Here is a 22,364-nt window from a genome sequence, read left to right as displayed (position 1 = left end):
CAGGAAAAAACCCGGGTCAGGGAATCTACTAGAAGGTCCCCCAAAACCAGTTGGGCGCACTGTGGTAAAGCTGGAACTGGGCCGGCCCATTTCTCGTCGCTAGATACATGTGGTAAGCAATCCAAACAACTCAAAAAGCATCCTGAGTGAACGGAGGGTTCCTTGTAAATCGCCAATTGAACGAACCGAATCCCCATTCCCCAATCCCCAAACCCCTAGCTCCGACCCAACCAGAAAGCGCCGCCGTCTTCAAGGAAACCCTCGCGTGGCGATGGCGCCTCCTCCAACGGAAGAGCAGCTACTGCGTGGATCGGAGGAAACCGAGGTCCTCCGCCTTTCTGTTGACGGCGGCGGCCACCCCAGCGTTTGCACGGATCAGCCGTCAGCAATAGGTGGCCCCGCGGCCCAGACTACGGAAGAACCCCGTGATGACCAGGCGCTCGTCTCCACAGGTGCGTCTATCTGTGCATCCCTACTCTATGTTCCATTGATCTTCGCACATGCTTTGCGCCAACCCAACAAGACGTTATTGATCAAATATTTGTTTTCAATTGCGCAGAATCAGATCAGTTTTCCTTGCGCGCTCCTGAGCTCGTGAGCACACAGGTGGACAGCGACGACCAGCGCGATGCCCAAGTGATGGAGGAGGACAGCGATGACAAGGAGGGTAGTGATGACGAGGAGGATACCGATGAATATGATGCCCAAATGGTAGACGAGAACAGTGATGAGGAGGAGGCTGGGGATGAATACTATGCCCAAGTGATCGACAAGGACAGCGAGACAAATTGCCCAGGTTGCTAATTGGTTTCCCATGCAATTTTTTTTTATTTTCTACTACCAAAATAGCTGAAAATAATTAACTGACGATTGATGCTGCATTGATTCTTTAGGAAAAAACTACTCCAAGGAAGAAGCAGATGAAGTAGTGTCCAGATGGCTTCACAGTTTCAACAAAGCGTATCATGACTGCTTGAACCTGCGCCTAGAGATTCTAGCCCGGGGTGATAAGAATGCTCGTCTTCCTTCTTTTCCTTTGAAAGTTCTCCCTGTGGTAACAAGTCTATGCATTGAAAGCAACATCTGTTATCACCGTGAATACATTACCCATGACACTTCCACAAGTAAGGGCCGTTGATTCTTAGTAATCTGCAGTTGCGCTATTTATGTTTGTACTTAGCATTACCTTTTTGTCCTCTATATTTGCAGCTGCATCATTTCTTGGGTATTCCAATCCAAGAACCATGCTACAGATCTTCTCTTTGCGCTTGTCAAACTATGAATCCCATCCCATTAGTGTTTATGGAATTTTCGCTGTTAGAGATGTTCTGGAACCACGACGGAATCTTATCTTTAACCGTTGCAGAGAGGATGCTGTCACAATTGAGCAGGTAATTAAGGCCTGTTTCGTTTACAGAAATAGTTTTTTCCTGAACAGTTATGTACAGCCATAACAGATTTATGTCAGTTAGTAAGGATATCAATTAGCTCTTTGCCTGTGTTTTAAAATTATCTCTGAGCAGATGCATGTAGTCTTTCATTTTCAAGGGTCACATTATAAGGTACATGTCGTTAAACACAATCTATACATCAACATGCCATCAGATTCCTGAAATATTATATAATTATACGCCAAAAACATACAAACCTGATCATCACATTTATATTCTTCTGCTTTCTTGTTGGAAGGCGTATTTTGATTATATATACATAGGCATTAAGAAAATCCAACTGGATGTAGGGGGAGATGATCATGGGGTTCCTACCTGGTTTAAATCTTTTGGGAATAAGAGATAATGTATGTGGAGAGTAAATAACCTTGGATCACTGGACCTTTTCAAATAGGCCACCGTGCTGTACAGTTACACATCTGGGCTTAATTAAATGGTCATTGGGCATCAACGCGCGCCATAACCACACCCGTTAGATTGTAGCATCCTCTTCTTTTCAGCTTATGGTCTTTTTGTATAATTTGGGGGAAATTTCCGGGTGCATTGATCCCCTCGAAACCAGACACCCCTATGCATAACACTTAAACTGGGATGACTTACAACTGGAGTCATACATTGGCATCCAACAGGCTACTCTTTCTGTTTAAAAAAATCACCAACAAACTACCCCATTAGGACTTATTAACTGCCATTGTTATACACTGGTACTAAGTATCAGCACCCTCCCTGGAGACTGGCACGTGTTAAAAACCATGGCCATCTTGTTACAGTTTCATGGTTCTTACGATGACCGATACCATCGTTTAGCTTTTTAGCACACTCCCCGGTGATCTTCATACCAACCCTGCTCATGCAATACACATGCATGAGAGCATTTTTCCTCCATCTCTTGCTACCAGTCTCTCCATCAATCGTTGAGGACACAATCAAATCCGACCACCTAAGAGGTGGGGCTCTCAACACCACCACTTGCATGGCATGCGGCATACCTACTCTGCATCGAGCTAGCCATCTCCAACCTCCCGTGTGAAGGGTCGGTACTGCCATGCCAACCATGCACCTCCTCACTTTCGCTGGTGCAGCTGAAGCACTACACAGGCCTTATGCTAACAATTCGGCCATTCCTCAACACTAGTTAGCATAGAACCATCACCTCAAGATCTTTTTCTCATGGAGCAAGGACCAGTATACGACTTCAACTGTCTTTGTCTTCAGCCGGCCAAATATCTGTTACAAGACCACCTTTGCCATCACCATCAAGCACCTTGCTCGCCTTGCTCACTCACCATTGGCGCTCCACTGTTACCGAAAAAGGCTTTCGCCCCGCTTTATAGATAAAGCAAACCGCTCCACTGTTCCACCATGCTTCTCCAGCTCTGCCTCAAACACAGCCTTTGGGTTCTACCGTCTTCACCACCAATCCACCATTGCATACAAACCACCATTCTTCCCCTGTTTCAGGGCTCACCTTGTCCTGAAACACCCTCCTCAGCAGCATCTACCATGATTTCACCTCCACCTCATCAGCCAGGCTCATGTCTTCTCTCCACCACCACCAGCATGACCTACTCTGCATTTCTCAGCTGTCTCCCCCTAAAGCCAAGTCCCAACAGCAGACTTACTCTCTCTTCTCCTCTGTTTTCAGCAGAACATACAAACATCCAGTCAACTCATCTCCTCGTGCAACAGTAGCACAACACCCCAAGCCACACCTCTTCTTCTCTGCTGCACTTCTCTTCTCAATCCCCTATCGGCAGCTGCTGCAGTAATTTCTTCTTGCTTCTCTCAGCTCTCCCCTGTTTCTTTCCATCCACACGCCTCGAACAACACTGCGGCAGCCACACACTGAGATGTGCACATCTCCTCGACAAGTACAAATGCACATGCACAACACCACTGTCTTCCTCTCACGCCCATTCTATTCTCTCTCCTATCTGCTCCTTGCAGCGACCGAGGATCAGCAGCTGCATCAATCTCAGCTCCTTGCAATAGCTGCATATCTGGCAGGAGCTCCACACATCCACGGCCACATGCCATGTCCATTTTACTCGTCGCCGCACACAAGTCACAAACAAGCAAGCAAACAATGCATGTTCTTCTCCTAATATTTATCCTATCCTTCTCTATCTTCCACATAGATTCCCCGCTGGTCAGCAGCCAGTGTTTACACAACGCATCTAACAGCTTGAGGCGGGGGCAGCCCACTTAGAGCTATGTGGCGCGACCTCCCACCGCCCAACTAGCTACGGTTTGTCTAGCTGTTGTTGACAAAGGAAGGGATGGGTGGATGTCAGTTGTGGTAGACTACAGGGGATGCTATAGGGTTAGGATTGTTAGAGTCATATTATGTTCCATGTAAACCCCGTGTATTTTACCCATTGTATGAGGGTTTCCTTCACACACACAAACAACAACAACAACAACGAAGCCTTTAGTCCCAAACAAGTTGGGGTACGCTAGAGGTGAGACCCATAAGATCTCGCGACCAACTCATGACTTTGGCACATGGATAGCAAGCTTCCACGCACCCCTGTCCATAGCTAGTTCTTTGGTGATACTCCAATATTTTAGGTCTCTCTTAACGGACTCCTCCCATGTCAAATTCGGTCTACCCCGACCTCTCTTGACATTCTCCGCACGCTTTAGCCGTCCGCTATGCACTGGAGCTTCTGGAGGACGATGTTGGACAAGCTTCTCTTCAATTGGTGCTACCCCAACTCTATCTCGTATATCATCATTCCGGACTCTATCCTTCCTCGTGTGGCCACACATCCATCTCAACATACGCATCTCCGCCACACCTTACTGTTGAACATGTCGCCTTTTAGTCGGCCAACACTTAGCGCCATACAACATTGCTTGTCGGACAGTCGTCCTGTAGAACTTGCCTTTTAGCTTTTGTGGCACTCTCTTGTCACAGAGAATGCTAGAAGCTTGGCGCCACTTCATCCATCCGGCTTTGATTCGATGGTTCACATCTTCATCAATACCCCCATCCTCCTGCAGCATTGACCCCAAATATCGAAAGGTGTCCTTCTGAGGTACCACCTGCCCATCAAGGCTAACCTCCTCCTCACACCTAGTAGTACTGAAACCGCACATCATGTACTCGGTTTTAGTTCTATATAAGCCTAAACCCTTTCGATTCCAAGCTTTGTCTCCATAACTCTAACTTCCTATTTACCCCCGTCCGACTATCGTCAACTAGCACCACATCATCCACAAAGAGCATACACCATGGGATATCTTTTTGTATATCCCTTGTGACCTCATCCATCACCAAGGCAAAAAGATAAGGGCTCAAAGCTGACCCCTGATGCAGTCCTATCTTAATCGGGAAGTCATCAGTGTCGACATCACTTGTTCAAACACTTGTCACAACATTATTGTACATGTCCTTGATGAGGGTAATGTACTTTTGTTGGGACTTTGTGTTTCTCCAAGGCCCACCACATGACATTCCGTGGTATCTTATCATAGGCCTTCTCCAAGTCAATCAACACCATATGCAAGTCCTTCTTTTGCTCCCTGCATTTCTCCATAAGTTGTCGTACCAAGAAAATGGCTTCAATGGTCGACCTCCCAGGCATGAAACCAAACTGATTTTTTGTCACGCTTGTCATCCTTAAGCGGTGCTCAATGACTCTCCCATAGCTTCATTGTATGGCTCATCAGCTTGATTCCACGGTAATTAGTACAACTCTGAACATCCCCCTTGTTCTTGAAGATTGGTACTAATATACTCCGTCCCCATTCTTCTGGCATCTTTTTTGCCCGAAAAATGAGGTTGAAAAGCTTGGTTAGCCATACTATCGCTATGTCCCCGAGGCCTTTCCACACCTCAATGGGGATACAATCAGGGCCCATCGCCTTGCCTCCTTTCATCCTTTTTAAAGCCTCCTTGACCTCAGACTCCTGGATTCGCCGCACAAAACGCATGCTGGTCTCATCAAAGGAGTCGTCCAGTTCGATGGTAGAACTCTCATTCTCCCCATTGAACAGCTTGTCGAAGTACTCCTGCCATCTATGCTTAATCTCCTCGTCCTTCACCAAGAGTTGGTCTGCTCCGTCCTTGATGCATTTTACTTGGCCAATATCCCTCGCCTTCCTCTCTCGGATCTTGGCCATCTTATAGATGTCCCTTTCGCCTTCCTTCGTGCCTAACCATTGGTAGAGCTCATATGCCCGACCCTTTGCTTCACTGACAGTTGGCTTTGCGGCCTTCTTCGCCATCTTGTACTTCTCTATGTTGTCTGCACTCCTATCTAGGTATAGGCGTCTGAAGCAATCTTTCTCCTCTTTAATCGCCTTCTGGACATCATCGTTCCACCACCAGGTATCCTTATCTTCGCTTCTCCTTCCCCTGGACACTCCAAACTCCGAGGCCACCTTACGAATGCAAGTCGCCATCTTCATGCACACATTGTCCGCATCCCCTCCTTCCTCCCAAGGGCCCTCCTTAATGACCCTCTCCTTGAACGCCTTGGCTACCCCCCCCCCCCCCCTTGAGCTTCCACCACTTTGTTCTAGCGACTTTGGCACGCTTATCCCGCTGGACACGAATCTGAAAGCGGAAGTCAGCAACCACCAGCTTATGCTGAGGTACAACACTCTCTCCAGGTATCACCTTACAGTCTAGGCACGCACGCCTATCTTCTCTTCTCGAGAGGATGAAATCAATCTAGCTAGAGTGTTGGCCACTACTAAAAGTCACCAGATGTGATTCTCTCTTTCTAAAGAGGGTGTTAGCTACAATCATGTCGTCGGCTAGAGCAAAGCTTAAGACATCTTCTCCTTGATTCCTGATACCATAGCCAAAGCCCCCATGCGCCCCTTCAAAACCTGTGTTAGATGTACCCACGTGGCCATTGAGGTCTCCTCCTATGAAGAGCTTCTCGCCAATCGGTACACTCCTAACCATGTCTTCCGGGCCTTCCCAGAACTCCCTCTTGGTGTTCTCATTGTGGCCTACTTGCGGGGCATACGCACTGATAACATTGAGAACTAAGTCCCCAACCACGAGCTTGACCAGGATAATCCGGTCCCCACGTCTCTTGACGTCTACCACTCCATACTTGAGGCTCTTGTTGATCAAGATGCCTACGCCATTTCCGTTTGCAGCCGTTCCCGTGTACCACAGCTTGAAGCCGGTATCTTCCACCTCCTTCGCCTTCTGTCCCCTCCATTTGGTTTCTTGGACGCAAAGGATATCAACACCTCTCCTCACCGCTGCGTCAACTATCTCCCGAAGCTGCCCTGTCAGAGACCCTACGTTCCAGCTACCTAAGCGAATCCTCCTAGGCTCGGCTAGCTTCCTTACCCTTCACACTCGTCGAGTCAAATGCGAAGACCCTTGCTCATTTTCCACTACATCCGGGCGCCGATGTAGCGCGCCACTAAGGATGCGACGACCCGATCCTCGCTCACTTGCCACCGTATCCGGATCAAGATACGGCGCTCCACCAGGGGGGTGACGGCCCGGCCCTTGCCCATTTGCCACCACACCCGGGTTCCGATGTGGCGCGTCTCTGAGTGGGTTACGCCCTGACGAAAATCTTTTGGTTTCATCTCCATAAGAGTGGCTGAGTTTTTACGTTGGCTCGCCGAGCCTATCACAACCCTCCTCCTTTACCCGGGCTTGGGACCAGCTATGTTGAGACAACATAGGCGGAGTTGTATATATATATAGACACACACACGCACACATTGGCCCTTGCCCCCTAGGAAATACGAGTTGCATATTTCCTAACATGGTATTAGAGCCTAGGTAAAAAAAATCGCATGCAAAACTCGTGTTTTGATCCAATCTTGTGCCTGTGCCACCGCAATCTTGTCGGTCGGCTTGTCGCTACTGCTTTCCTTCGCCTGTTCACATGTGCGCACCAGGTCGCTGCTCTCCTCTTTGTCGCATCTTGGTCATCGTGTTCTGTTCCCTATTGCCGGCTCTGCCTGATCCGCCCCGTTGCCTGTCTGATCTGGTTGATCTGCCCCGTTGCTGGTCCAAGTCGGTTGTGCCCGGCCTGCACTTCACCGCCGCCGGTCCGCTCTTCTCGCCGGTCTAGGTCGGTCGTGCCCGTCCCGCCCTCCGCTAGCCTCCGCCTGGCTGTCCTTCGCCATGCCTGTCTGGCGCGCCCTGCGCCACTCACCACGCTAGATCGCCTCCAATCTGGTTTGCCCCGGACGCCTCCTGCAGAACTCGACACCGCGCTGCCACTTCTTTGGTCTAGGGCGTTTTGTGTTCTCGGTTGACTGCTAGGCTGTAAAAATATATGAAAAAACAGGTACAATGTCTTTGTCGCAATTCCTCGTTGATCGAGTTCGTTGCCTTTATGCGCATTCATATGTGTGGCATTCGTCTTTGGGGCGTTCTTTCCGGCGAGGCCCCTTGTTCGCCGCATCCGGTTCCTCTCCTGTGGCTCCTACCCCGCCGACGTCACCGGCTCTTGCCGTGGATGCTTCTTAGGCTGCTAAGGGTGCAGTTGCTGATGATGCCGCGGTTAATGCTTATGACCAACAGGCCTTCGTGTATGAGGAGGCTCTTCTCACTTACCATGCTGCCCTGTCTGTGTACACACAGTGGTTTGATGAGGATGCTTGTGCTGTGGCTGTTCTCACCTCCAGTGTTCTACCTATTTTGGCCTCTGAGTTTATGGGCCTTGCCACCGTCTTAGAGATGTGGACCCGTCTTCGCCAGCTATCAACCCTGTTTGTGGTCCATCAGGAGCATGCTCTTCAGCAGGATGTCTCTGCTGTTGATGAGTTCTAAGCACAGAGTCTGCTATGGTTCTGCTATCTGGCGCCAGCTTGACTCTTTGCATTGCTGGCTGTGGTGCTTGGCTACTTGCCAGTGTTGCCAGGCTGTGTGGTCGGTCAGACTGGAGTTTCATCGCATCTATGAGTTCTTGTCTCGTCTTCGTAAGGAGTTTGAGCCACTGCGCGCTCAGCTGTTTGCTCGTGGTCGTGTTTCTCTTATGGAGGCGCTTTCTGAGATTCATGCCGAGCCTATGTGTTGCTGGTTTACTTGAGGTTCCCTCTGCTCATTGCTTGAGCTCCTGTTACGCTGTCTATTGCATCGGCTCTTTCCCTCTCCAGTGCTTTGCCGCTCCTGCCCACTCCTCCTGGTGGTGGTGAGGGTCGGTCTCGTATTCATTGTGGCTACTGCAACAAGGATGGACACCCTGAGTCTGATTGCTCTTGAAGAAGCGGCACATGAGCGACAAGGCACACACTTCTTCAGGGACCTGTGCTTCTACTCCGGCGCCCTCCGCCATCACCTTGACTGAGCTGGATATTCTGAGAGTTAGCTTTTGCTTGCAACTTTAGGTTCTTCTTCGACGGTTGTTGTAGGATCTGTTACTGATGCTTCTGGAACCGTGCGACCACCACCTACACAGTCAGGTACATCTCCGTAGGTTCTGGATTCTGGAGCTTCTTTTCATATGTCTTCTGATTCTTCCACCCTGCCCTCTCTTAGATCTCTTGATTTTCTTGTTCATGTTCTCACCCTTGATGGCTGTTGTTAGTCGAGGATCTCTTACCACTTCTTTTTATGTTGCTCATGTTCCTCAACTTACCATGAGCTCTGCTGGTGAGCTTTCGCCTCATTCTTGATGTTGATTCTTATTCTGTTTAGATCGTCGCACACGTACCCTGGTTGGAGTTGGCCCTCGCTGCCGTGACTCTCAGGGTCTTTGGGAGTTATATTGGCTTCGTATTCCTTCCGCTGTCACCACAATCGCCAGTCCCTTTGCTTCTGTTGCTTCCCCTACTGTTTCCTTCTAGAAGTGGCATCCTCGACTCAGTCATCTTTGTGGATCTCGTTTGTCGTCTTCAGTTCGTTGAGGTCTTCTGGGTCTGTCTCAGGAGATGTCTCATTAGAGTGTTAGGGTTGTAGGCTTGGCAAACGGATTTAGTTACTTTGTCATAGTAGTGAGTCAGTGTCTCAGCATCCTTTTGATTTAATTCATTCCGATGTGTGGGGTCCGTCTCCCTTTGCTTAGAAAGGGTGCCATCGATACTATATTATTTTTATGGATGATTTCTCTCGCTACACTTGAAGGGGAGCCTTGGCGCAGTCGTAAAGCTGCTGCCTTGTGACCATGAGGTCACGGGTTCAAGTCCTGGAAACAGCCTCTTGCAGAAATGCAGGGAAAGGCTGCATACAATAGACCCAAAGTGGTCGGACCCTTCCCCGAACCCTGCGCAAGTGGGAGCTACATGCACCGGGCTGCCCTTTTTATTTCTCTCGCTACACTTGGCTTTATTTTATGTCTTCTCGCAGTGAGGTTCTCCAACAGACCACTTGAAACTTCTCATTAGGCTGGTCACAATGGGAAGTATCTATACTAGAATCATGGTACTAGTGTATGATACTATCTCCACAATGCATAGTATAATATACTAGAGTCATGCATATGATACTAGTGTATGATACTATCTCCACAATGCATAGTATATCATAGCTTGATATCGTAGTGACCTTATTTATTGCCATGCATGACACATACTAGTACATTATTTAATATGATACAGTCATATCATGATACTCAATCATCTCTTTCCTCATTTAATTGTGTGCCACCTCAGCAAAAATGCATAGTTGGCATGCATGATACTACCTATGATACTCCCATTGTGACCAGCCATAGGACTCTGCTAAGACTCTTATTAGAAGGGGATACACTTACCAACACTTATCTGCATGCTGCAGTTTCTTTGTACAAATGAGGGATACTGCAGTTGTGCTTAATTAGATGCTCCTAAAAATAAGGCCAGCATAGACATGGTCACTTGTTTGATCCCTTTTTGGGCTTGTCTGAATTGCTTTGAATAAAAATGTTTGAAAGACAATCAAGATGAACTACTGCAGCTACACTCGTTCCTGCAATCATGCTGTACCCATGACGCATTTTGTTTCTTATTTGCATATGCCAAACAAACCACAGGCTGCATTACACATGCACTGTAAACAAACATGGCATATGTTGGATCGTTGTGGGCACCACAGTCCACACTCTGTGGTTGGGAGTGGGATTGCAGTGGATGGAATTTAGTAGCCCGTTGTTTTTATGGGTGGTATCATGGTTAGCTGTTGGTTTCTACTGGTGGATTTCGATATACACAAGAACTAAGATGAGTACATATACCATGTACAAGTATTATGCTGACTCAGATGATTTGGTATGGTGCTTATGACGTGCAAACAGTTAACATGCTTAATTTACTTTAGTGATCTGTGACCTATTTGACACACTTGAACAGTGTTCAGTAACTGATAGTGTAATTTACTTACATGTCAATGTTTACTCATAAATCTTGAAGGGGTCGGCAAGATAGATGAGGTAAAACTGGGAAAATGTCATCAATGTCTTCGGCAGATGCCTAAATTTTTGAATAAATGTTGAAAATATACGTTTGTATTCTGAAACAGTGACTGAAGGAGTGTCATTGATTTGATCATGAGGCTGCATATCTTAAGAGTTTATTCTGTTAATAAATACTACTCCCTCCGTCTCAAAATGTAAGACGTTTTTGTTAACATCTTACATTTTGAGACGAAGATAGTACTAATTTACTTGTGAGTGGATTACTTTGGTTAGATCTGACGAGTTATCAAATTGCAGGATTTTTTCACCTTACCTCTTTGTAGCCCCTGTCGAGGGATGTATGCACCAGATCAGGCATTACTGGAAGTTGATCTTTGGGTGAAGAAGGAGGGAGATGGATTGCCTGACGAACAGTTGCTCTCTGCATATGTTGAGATTTATTTCCAGTCATGTTTTGATGAGATGCGAACAGGACGGATTCCTGGTAACAGTTGCAGCTTGGAGATAGACTTCATGTTCCTTCATTGAGTGTTGAGGCTGTGATACAAATCTTTGCAATGGTTGACCATCCTCATCATTTGAGATTTACCGCTTTCAGCTGTGGCTTTGATCATGAGATTGTGCTGTTTGATGACAAATTCGTTGGTGGTGGGAAGCTAAACCAGCATGTTGTCGCTGTGAAGGAGAAGGGAAAATTGGATGTTCGCTTACAAGTGGAGAAAATGGTGTTCCAGTGGACTTTCCAAAATGGGGTGGCTGGAACTGTTAGTTCGCCAGACGAGTCGGTCTTCAAGTATGGTCAGTTTCTTGTGAGGGTGTTTTTTGCTCCAAAGGACTTGCAGCCTAGGCGAAAAGTGGTGATGTTTGGGTGAAACTTCATGAAAATAAGTGAACAAGTCCATACTTTAGTAAGCACTAACGTCAAGGTTTATTTCCTTGTGAGTCCTAGCTTATAAAACAGCAGAAATTTCAGGTCCGATTTGTCTGTTGTTTTCGCTTTTTGTTCAAACTTGTCTTGCTTGGTGTATTACTCTGGATAACTAAAAATTGCTACTATTTATTGCTTGGCACCTTAGCGTTTTTTTCAAGTCCACTAGGTAATTGCCCGTGCGTTGCTACAGTGGTGTAGTATTTTGTGGTTCCACACCAATTGTGATTAATGAATTGTCTCACGATGGGATAATACTGCTAAGCAATGAGCATGAAGCAGGTTAAATTGATCACCAGACCGTACATACGTCATGAGTCAGTACTTCTTTAGCTATTTTTTTGAGTTGGTAATGATTTCCTCCCTTCTTTTAGGTTTAGAGGGTTTAAATCTGAAATCTCATCAATCAAGATATATTGTGAGTGAATGGCACGAGTTTTGTGGATACAAAATTGCCCAATGAAATATTTCGCACAAGTTCAATTCCCAAAGCAATTAGTGTAGCCTCTCTTTTGTGGGGAGGCGTTTTGGCTCCCGGGTGCATTTGCACCCGGATGAACAGTACCCTAAAAAACAATTTAAATGTTTTCAAAAAATTCTGAAAAAAATTATAGATGATCATGTTGGTGTAGCAAACATGCTTGACAAATTTCATGCAGAACGGAGCAGCGGTGTTTCGTCGGTGAAAAAACGAACTTTGGGTGACATTTGGTCTTTGATTTGTCCTTTTTGCGCAGGCCAAAATGCTTAACTTTTTTGTCTCAAAATTTACAGGTAGCATTTGTATGTGACAAAGATCACGAATTTTTTTTGTCTCAATTTTAATTAAGATAAGATCAAATCGAATGAGTAATTGTGTATTATCCGTTCAAAAGAAAACTCTTTTTCACAGAGCATAACTAATCAAGCACTCGGCATCAACAGCACGAAGCGATCAAACTGACCCGATCGTCATGACATACCCAGACCTCGTTGAATTAAACTAGCAGTTAAACACGATGTGTTTGTTAGGGTCTGGAGCCGACGGAGACGTCTGACTGGAACAACACCCACTCCAAAGACCAGGCGGCTCGTAAAGGCTATGCAGTCCGCACCCGCGGTGTTGACGTGTTCGGCGCTGGGCCGCGCGAAGTGGATCGTATCAAACACTCACACTGCCGCTACGTCCAATCGCACGCGCTCCGTGTAGAATAGACCAGTCGGCCGGCCGGACCCCATCTCCGCCACGTCCATCATCCCGGTGCAGCTCCGAGCGGACAAGCCCACCTTCCTGCTGCCTGCCGCCTATATAGAGCAAACCACCCACCGGGGACACACCCATCTCCAGATTCCTTTCACTTGGATAAACACCAGAGCTCTTCGTCGACCAACAACATCGATCCAGGCCAAGATTTGGTACTACTTTACGTCGCAGCACGAGCACACCACGGTCCGCATATACATGGGTAACTTGGTCTCGCAGTGCGTCACGGGCGGCGCAGAGCGCGCGGGGCCGCTGGTCGTCCTGCCGGACGGCAGCCAGTTCCGGCTGGAGGAGCACGCCGGCGTGGCCGAGCTGATGATCGAGGCGCCGGGGCACGTTGTTGCCATAGCGAGGGACGCCGCCAAGGAGCGGCGGCTGCGAGCCCTGGCGGCCGACGAGTTCCTGCGCGCCGGGGAGGTGTACCTCCTCGTGCCCGCCGGGAGGGCCGGGGCGCGGCTGGGCGGTCAGGAGGCGGACGCCATCCGCCGGCTGGTGTCCGGCAAGAAGGATGGCAAGGGCAGGGGCAGCAGGTCCGGGAGAAGGATTTTCCCGGAAGGAGAAGCCGCGAGCACCGAGGGTGGAAAGGAGTCTGCTGAATGTGCGCTGCTTTGTAGGATTAGGCCAAGGCAGTGGAGGCCCGCCCTTGACACCATCTTCGAGGCTTAGATCGATCATGATTCATGGCACCCGTCTGTAGGGTAGAATAGGAAATCCAATTCATTCATTCGTTTTGTTATTTTTTGTTGAGTATTGATCATCCTTCTTTTTCAAGCAAGGAGAGAAGGTATTCGGTTGACGTGTACATTTGTCTTGTAAACCTTCAACTTATTTTGGAGTAGAAGGTTGTCAGAGCTAGAAATAGTACTAATTGTCAAACCTAAATGCTACTCCCTCCGTTCATACAGATTTTTTGAGAAGTCAAATTTCACAAACTTTGATCAAATGTATAGGGAAAAACATTTAGGCCTCCTTTGGTTCTTAGGGTAGAAAAATTATTGGAAAATCATAAGAAATGAGATGACATGCATCTCAAATGTCATCTCAAATCCTATGAGTGAAAATAGAAAAAGAGATGTTATTTTGTTCACATCATAAGAATTTTTCCATTGAGTCTAACCTAATGTTTATTTTCCTATTAAATGTGGAGGATAGAGAGAATCCCTTCATATAAATAGGATTCTATTCCTACAAACTAAAGGGCTCTAAAGAAAACTTTCCTATATAAATTCTATCCTACAAAATTTCATTCAAACCAAAGGAGGCCTTACATTTAGAATGCCAAACATATATTCATCGTAAGATGTCCTCCCTCCGTTTCTAAATATAAGTCTTTTTAGAGCATCTATAGACGGACTTGGCAAATCCGACAACTCAAACACCCGCGGACGCGCGGACAGTGACCTGTCACGCCTCAAAAATGCATTTCACATCCGGATATCTCAAATTAGAAATCTAAAATCCATATTATTACATGCAACGTAGCGATCTTTGAGCGGAGCTTCGTCCGGTTCCACTCCCCGCTCGTCTGGCTCCGCCGTGGCCATGTCCGGCGGCCGGCTGCGCCCCTCGGAGTGTTGGTCCGGTCGCTGTCAAGGTAGAGTAGGGCAGGGGACACGAGCCGGCTCACTAGACTCAAGGCGCCGTCGTCTTCCTGTTGGAGATAGTTGCAGAAATTAAAAAAATTCTACGCATCACCAAGAACAATCTATGGAGTCTTCTAGCAACGAGAGGGAAAAGAGTGCATCTACATACCCTTGTAGATCGCGAGCGGAAGCGTTCAAGTGAGCGGGGTTGATGGAGTCGTACTCGTCGTGATCCAAATCACCGATGACCGAGCGCCGAACGGATGGCACCTCCGCGTTCAACACACGTACGGTTGGGGAAGACGTCTCCTCCTTCTTGATCCACCAAGGGGAGGGAGAGGTTGATGGAGATCCAGCAGCACGACGGCGTGGTGGTGGAAGCAGCGGGGATCTCGGCAGGGCTTCGCCAAGCTCAGCGAGAGGGAGAGGTGTCACGGGAGGGAGAGGGAGGCGCCAGGGGCAGAGGTATAGCTCCCATGCGCCTCCCCACTATATATAGGGGTGGAGGGGGCTGGTTTCTTGCCCTCCAAGTCCATTGGGGCGTTGGCAAAGGTGGGGGAAAGAAATCTCATCATTTTCCTTCCCCACCGATTGTTATCCCCCTTTTTTAGGGATCTTGATCTTATCCCTTCGGGATATGATCTTATTCCTTCTAAGGGGGGATCTTGGTGCGCCTTGACCAGGGGTGTGGGGCCTTGCCCCCACTACCCACGTTCATGTGGGTCCCCCCATGCAGGTGGGCCCCGCTCCGGAACCTTCTAGAACCTTCCCGGTACAATACCGAAAAATCCCGAACATTTTCCGGTGGCCAAAATAGGACTTCCCATATATAAATCTTTACCTCCGGACCATTCCGGAACTCCTCGTGACGTCTGGGATCTCATCCGGGACTCCGAACAACTTTCGGATTTCCGCATACTAATATCTCTACAACCCTAGCGTCACCGAACCTTAAGTGTGTAGACCCTACGGGTTCGGGAGACATGCAGACATGACCAAGACGACTCTCCGGTCAATAACCAACAGCGGGATCTGGATACCCATGTTGGCTCCCACATGTTCCACGATGATCTCATCGGATGAACCACGATATCGAGGATTCAATCAATCCCGTATACAATTCCCTTTGTCAATCGGTACGTTACTTGCCCGAGATTCGATCGTCGGTATCCCAATACCTTGTTCAATCTCGTTACCAGCAAGTCACTTTACTCGTACCGTAATGCATGATCCCGTGACCAAACACTTGGTCATATTGAGCTCATTATGATGATGCATTACCGAGTGGGCCCAGAGATACCTCTCCGTCATACGGAGTGACAAATCCCAGTCTCGATTCGTGCCAACCCAACAGACACTTTCGGAGATACCCGTAGTGCACCTTTATAGCCACCCAGTTACGTTGTGACGTTTGGCACACCCAAAGCACTCCTATGGTATCCGGGAGTTGCACAATCTCATGGTCTAAGGAAATGATACTTGGCATTTGGAAAAGCTCTAGCAAACGAACTACACGATCTTGTGCTATGCTTAGGATTGGGTCTTGTCCATCACATCATTCTCCTAATGATGTGATCCCGTTATCAATGACATCCAATGTCCATAGTCAGGAAACCATGACTATCTGTTGATCAACGAGTTAGTCAACTAGAGGCTCACTAGGGACATGTTGTGGTCTATGTATTCACACATGTATTACGATTTCCGGATAACACAATTATAGCATGAACAATAGACAATTATCATGAACAAGGAAATATAATAATAACCATTTTATTATTGCCTCTAGGGCATATTTCCAACAGTCTCCCACTTGCACTAGAGTCAATAATCTAGTTACATTGTGATGAATCGAACACCCATACAGTTCTGGTGTTGATCATGTTTTGCTCTAGGGAGAGGTTTAGTCAACGGATCTGCTTCATTCAGGTCCGTATGTACTTTACAAATATCTATGTCTCCATTTTGAACATTTTCACGAATGGAGTTGAAGCGACGCTTGATATACCTGGTCTTCCTGTGAAACCTGGGCTCCTTGGCAAGGGCAATAGCTCCAGTGTTGTCACAGAAGAGAGTCATCGGGCCCGACGCATTGGGAATAACTCCTAGGTCGGTAATGAACTCCTTCACCCAGATTGCTTCTTGTGCTGCCTCTGAGGCCGCCATGTATTCCGCTTCACATGTAGATCCCACCACAACGCTTTGCTTGCAACTGCACTAGCTTACTGCCCCACCATTCAAAATATACACGTATCCGGTTTGTGACTTAGAGTCATCCAGATCTGTATCGAAGCTAGCATCGACGTAACCCTTTACGACGAGCTCTTCGTCGCCTCCATAAACGAGAAACATATCCTTAGTCCTCTTCAGGTACTTCAGGATATTCTTGACCGCTGTCCAGTGTTCCATGCCGGGATTACTTTGCTACCTTCCTACCAAACTTACGGCAAGGTTTACATCAGGTCTGGTACACAGCATGGCATACATAATAGACCCTATGGCCGAGGCATAGGGGACGACACTCATCTTTTCTCTATCTTCTGCCGTGGTCGGGCATTGAGCCGTGCTCAATTGCACACCTTGCAATACAGGCAAGAACCCCTTCTTGGACTGATCCATATTGAACTTCTTCAATATCTTGTCAAGGTACGTACTTTGTGAAAGACCAATGAGGCGTCTTGATCTATCTCTATAGATCTTGATGCCTAATATATAAGCAGCTTCTCCAAGGTCCTTCATTGAAAAACACTTGTTCAAGTAGGCCTTTATGCTTCCTAAGAATTCTATATCATTTCCCATCAACAGTATGTCATCCACATATAATATGAGAAATGCTACAGAGCTCCCACTCACTTTCTTGTAAACACAGGCTTCTCCATAAGCCTGTGTAAACCCAAACGCTTTGATCATCTCATCAAAGCGAATGTTCCAACTCCGAGATGCTTGCACCAGCCCATAGATTGAGCGCTGGAGCTTGCATACATTGTTAGCATTCTTAGGATCGACAAAACCTTCCGGCTGCATCATATACAACTCTTCCTTAAGAAAGCCGTCAAGGAATGCCGTTTTGACGTCCATCTGCCATATCTCATAATCATAGTATGCGGCAATTGCTAACATGATTCGGACGGACTTCAGCTTCGCTACGGGTGAGAAAGTCTCATCGTAGTCAACCCCTTGAACTTGTCGATAACCCTTAGCGACAAGTCGAGCTTTGTAGATGGTCACATTACCATCCGCGTCCGTCTTCTTCTTAAAGATCCATTTGTTTTCTATGACTCGCCGATCATCGGGCAAGTCAGTCAAAGTCCATACTTCTTTTTCATACATGGATCCTATCTCGGATTTCATGGCTTCTAGCCATTTGTCGGAATCTGGGCCCGCCATTGCTTCTTCATAGTTTGAAGGTTCACCGTTGTCTAACAACATGATTTCCAGGACAGGGTTGCTATACCACTCTGGTGTGGAACGTGTCCTCGTGGACCTACGAAGTTCAGTGGTAACTTGATCCGAAGTACCTTGATCATCATCATTAGCTTCCTCTCTAGTCAGTGCAGGCACCACAGGAACATCTTCCTGAGCTGCGCTACTTTCCGGTTCAAGAGGTAGTACTTCATCAAGTTCCACTTTCCTCCCACTTACTTCTTTCGAGAGAAACTCTTTCTCCAGAAAGGACCCGTTCTTGGCAACAAAGATCTTGCCTTCGGATCTGAGGTAGAAGGTATACCCAATGGTTTCCTTAGGGAATCCTATGAAGACGCATTTTTCCGACTTGGGTTCGAGCTTTTCAGGTTGAAGCTTCTTGACATAAGCATCGCATCCCCAAACTTTTAGAAACGACAGCTTAGGTTTCTTCCCAAACCATAATTCATATGGTGTCGTCTCAACGGATTTCGACGAAGCCCTATTTAAAGTGAATGCGGCAGTCTCTAAAGTATAGCCCCAAAATGAGAGCGGTAGATCGGTAAGAGACATCATAGATCGCACCATATCCAATAGAGTGCGATTACGACGTTCGGACACACCATTTCGCTGAGGTGTTCCAGGCGGCATGAGTTGTGAAACTTTCCACATTTCCTTAAGTGTGTGCCAAATTCGTGACTGAAATATTCCCCTCCACGATCTGATCGTAAGAACTTTATTTTCCTGTCACGTTGATTCTCAACCTCACTCTGAAATTCCTTGAACTTTTCAAAGGTCTCAGACTTGTGTTTCATTAGGTAGACATACCCATATCTACTCAAGTCATCAGTGAGAGTGAGAACATAACGATAGCCACCGCGAGCCTCAACACTCATTGGACCGCACACAACAGTATGTATGATTTCCAATAAGTTGGTTGCTCGCTCCATTGTTCCGGAGAACGGAGTCTTGGTCATCTTACCCATGAGGCATGGTTCGCACGTGTCAAATGATTCGTAATCAAGAGACTCCAAAAGTCCATCTGCATGGAGCTTCTTCATGCGTTTGACACCAATGTGACCAAGACGGCAGTGCCACAAGTATGTGGGACTATCATTATCAACCTTACATCTTTTGGTATTCACACTATGAATATGTGTAACACTACGTTCGAGATTCATTAAGAATAAACCATTAACCAGCGGGGCATGATCATAAAACATATCTCTCATATAAATAGAACAACCATTATTCTCGGATTTAAATGAGTAGCCATCTCGAATTAAACGAGATCCTGATACAATGTTCATGCTCAAAGCTGGCACTAAATAACAATTATTGAGGTTTAAAACTAATCCCGTAGGTAAATATAGAGGTAGCGTGCCGACGGCGATCACATCGACCTTGGAACCACTCCCGACGCGCATCGTCACCTCGTCCTTTGCCAGTCTCCGTTTATTCCACAGCTCCTGCTTTGAGTTACAAATATGAGCAACCGCACCGGTATCAAATACCCAGGAGCTACTACGAGTGTTGGTAAGGTACACATCAATAACATGTATATCACATATACCTTTGGTGTTGCCGGTCTTCTTGTCCGGTAAGTACTTGGGGCAGTTCCGCTTCCAGTGACCACTTCCCTTGCAATAAAAGCACTCAGTCTCAGGCTTGGGTCCATTCTTTGGCTTCTTCCCAGCAACTGGCTTACCGGGCGCGGCAACTCCCTTGCCGTCCTTCTTGAAGTTCTTCTTACCCTTGCCTTTCTTGAACTTAGTGGTTTTATTCACCATCAACACTTGATGTTCCTTTTTGATCTCCACCTCCGCTGATTTCAGCATTGAATATACCTCAGGAATGGTCTTTTCCATCCCCTGCATATTGAAGTTCATCACAAAGCTCTTGTAGCTCGGTGGAAGCGACTGAAGGATTCTGTCAATGACCGCGTCATCCGGGAGATTAACTCACAGCTGAGTCAAGCGGTTGTGTAACCCAGACATTTTGAGTATGTGCTCACTGACAGAACTATTTTCCTCCATCTTACAACTGAAGAACTTGTCGGAGACTTCATATCTCTCGACCCGAGCATGAGCTTGGAAAACCATTTTCAGCTCTTCGAACATCTCATATGCTCCGTGTTGCTCAAAACGCTTTTGGAGCCCCGGTTCTAAGCTGTAAAGCATGCCGCACTAAACGAGGGAGTAATCATCAGCACGCTGCTGCCAAGCGTTCATAACGTCTTGGTTCTCTGGGATGGGTGCGTCACCTAGCGGTGCTTCTAGGACATAATCTTTCTTGGCAGCTATGAGGATGATCCTCAGGTTCCGGACCCAGTCCGTATAGTTGCTGCCATCATCTTTCAGCTTGGTTTTCTCTAGGAAGGCGTTGAAGTTGAGGGCAACATTAGCGTGGGCCATTTGATCTACAAGACATATTGTAAAGATTTTAGACTAAGTTCATGATAATTAAGTTCATCTAATCAAATTATTCAATGAACTCCCACTCAGATAGACATCCCTCTAGTCATCTAAGTGAAACATGATCCGAGTCAACTAGGCCGTGTCCGATCATCACGTGAGACGGGCTAGTCAACATCAGTGAACATCTTCATGTTGATCGTATCTTCTATACGACTCATGCTCGACCTTTCGGTCTTCCGTGTTCCGAGGCCATGTCTGTACATGCTAGGCTCGTCAAGTCAACCTAAGTGTATTGCGTGTGTAAATCTGGCTTACACCCGTTGTATTCGAACGTTAGAATCTATCACACCCGATCATCACGTGGTGCTTCGAAACAACGAACCTTCGCAACGGTGCACAGTTAGGGGGAACACTTTCTTGAAATTATTGCGAGGGATCATCTTATTTAAGCTACCGTCGTTCTAAGCAAATAAGATGTAAAACATGATAAACATCACATGCAATCAAATAGTGACATGATATGGCCAGTATCATATTGCTCCTTTGATCTCCATCTTCGGGGCGCCATGATCATCTTCGTCACCGGCATGACACCATGATCTCCATCATCGTGTCTTCATGAAGTTGTCATGCCAACGATTACATCTACTTCTATGGCTAACGTGTTTAGCAATAAAGTAAAGTAATTTACATGGCGTTATTCAATGACACGCAGGTCATACAAAAAATAAAGACAACTCCTATGGCTCCTGCCGGTTGTCATACTCATCGACATGCAAGTCGTGATTCCTATTACAAGAACATGATCAATCTCATACATCACATATATTTCATTCATCACATCCTTTTGGCCATATCACATCACAAGGCATATGCTGCAAAAACAAGATAGACGTCCTCTAATTGTTGTTGCAAGTTTTTACGTGGCTGCTACAGGTTTCTTAGCAAGAACGTTTCTTACCTACGCCAAAACCACAACGTGATATGCCAATTTCTATTTACCCTTCATAAGGACCCTTTTCATCGAATCCGATCCGACTAAAATGGGAGAGACAGACACCCGCTAGCCACCTTATGCAACTAGTGCATGTCAGTCGGTGGAACCTGTCTCACGTAAGCGTACGTGTAAGGTCGGTCCGGGCCGCTTCATCCCACGATGTCGCCGAAACAAGATAAGACTAGTAGTGGCAAGAAAATTGACAACATCTACGCCCACAACAAGTTTGTGTTCTACTCGTGCATAGAAACTACGCATAGACCTGGCTCTGATACCACTGTTGGAGATCATTGCAGAAATTAAAAAATTTCTACGCATCACCAAGAACAATCTATGGAGTCTTCTAGCAACGAGAGGGAAAAGAGTGCATCTACATACCCTTGTAGATCGCGAGCGGAAGCGTTCAAGTGAGCGGGGTTGATGGAGTCGTACTCGTCGTGATCCAAATCACCGATGACCGAGCGCCGAACGGATGGCACCTCCGCGTTCAACACACGTACGGTTGGGGAAGACGTCTCCTCCTTCTTGATCCACCAAGGGGAGGGAGAGGTTGATGGAGATCCAGCAGCACGACGGCGTGGTGGTGGAAGCAGCGGGGATCTCGGCAGGGCTTCGCCAAGCTCAGCGAGAGGGAGAGGTGTCACGGGAGGGAGAGGGAGGCGCCAGGGGCAGAGGTATAGCTCCCATGCGCCTCCCCACTATATATAGGGGTGGAGGGGGCTGGTTTCTTGCCCTCCAAGTCCATTGGGGCGTTGGCAAAGGTGGGGGAAAGAAATCTCATCATTTCCCTTCCCCACCGATTGTTATCCCCCTTTTTTAGGGATCTTGATCTTATCCCTTCGGGATATGATCTTATTCCTTCTAAGGGGGGATCTTGGTGCGCCTTGACCAGGGGTGTGGGGCCTTGCCCCCACTACCCACGTTCATGTGGGTCCCCCCATGCAGGTGGGCCCCGCTCCGGAACCTTCTAGAACCTTCCCGGTACAATACCGAAAAATCCCGAACATTTTCCGGTGG

At 47.2% G+C, this 22,364-nt stretch overlaps 1 protein-coding gene and 1 pseudogene across 1 annotated transcript; both read left to right on the top strand.

Annotated features, from left to right (window-relative positions):
- Positions 1–138: 138 nt before the first annotated feature.
- Positions 139–11,837, top strand: LOC109745766 (uncharacterized; annotated as a pseudogene).
- Positions 11,838–12,940: 1,103 nt separating this feature from the next.
- LOC109745765 (uncharacterized) lies at positions 12,941–13,830 on the top strand. The gene has a single exon (XM_020304880.4). It carries the CDS (start codon positions 13,147–13,149, stop codon positions 13,612–13,614), a length of 468 nt encoding a protein of 155 aa, XP_020160469.1. The 5' UTR covers positions 12,941–13,146; the 3' UTR covers positions 13,615–13,830.
- Positions 13,831–22,364: the final 8,534 nt, after the last annotated feature.

This window comes from Aegilops tauschii, chromosome 5, assembly GCF_002575655.3.
Source record: "Aegilops tauschii subsp. strangulata cultivar AL8/78 chromosome 5, Aet v6.0, whole genome shotgun sequence".
NCBI lineage: Eukaryota > Viridiplantae > Streptophyta > Magnoliopsida > Poales > Poaceae > Aegilops > Aegilops tauschii.
The sequence above is the reverse complement of the archived record's forward strand: the minus strand, read 5'-3'. Positions and strand labels throughout refer to the sequence as shown.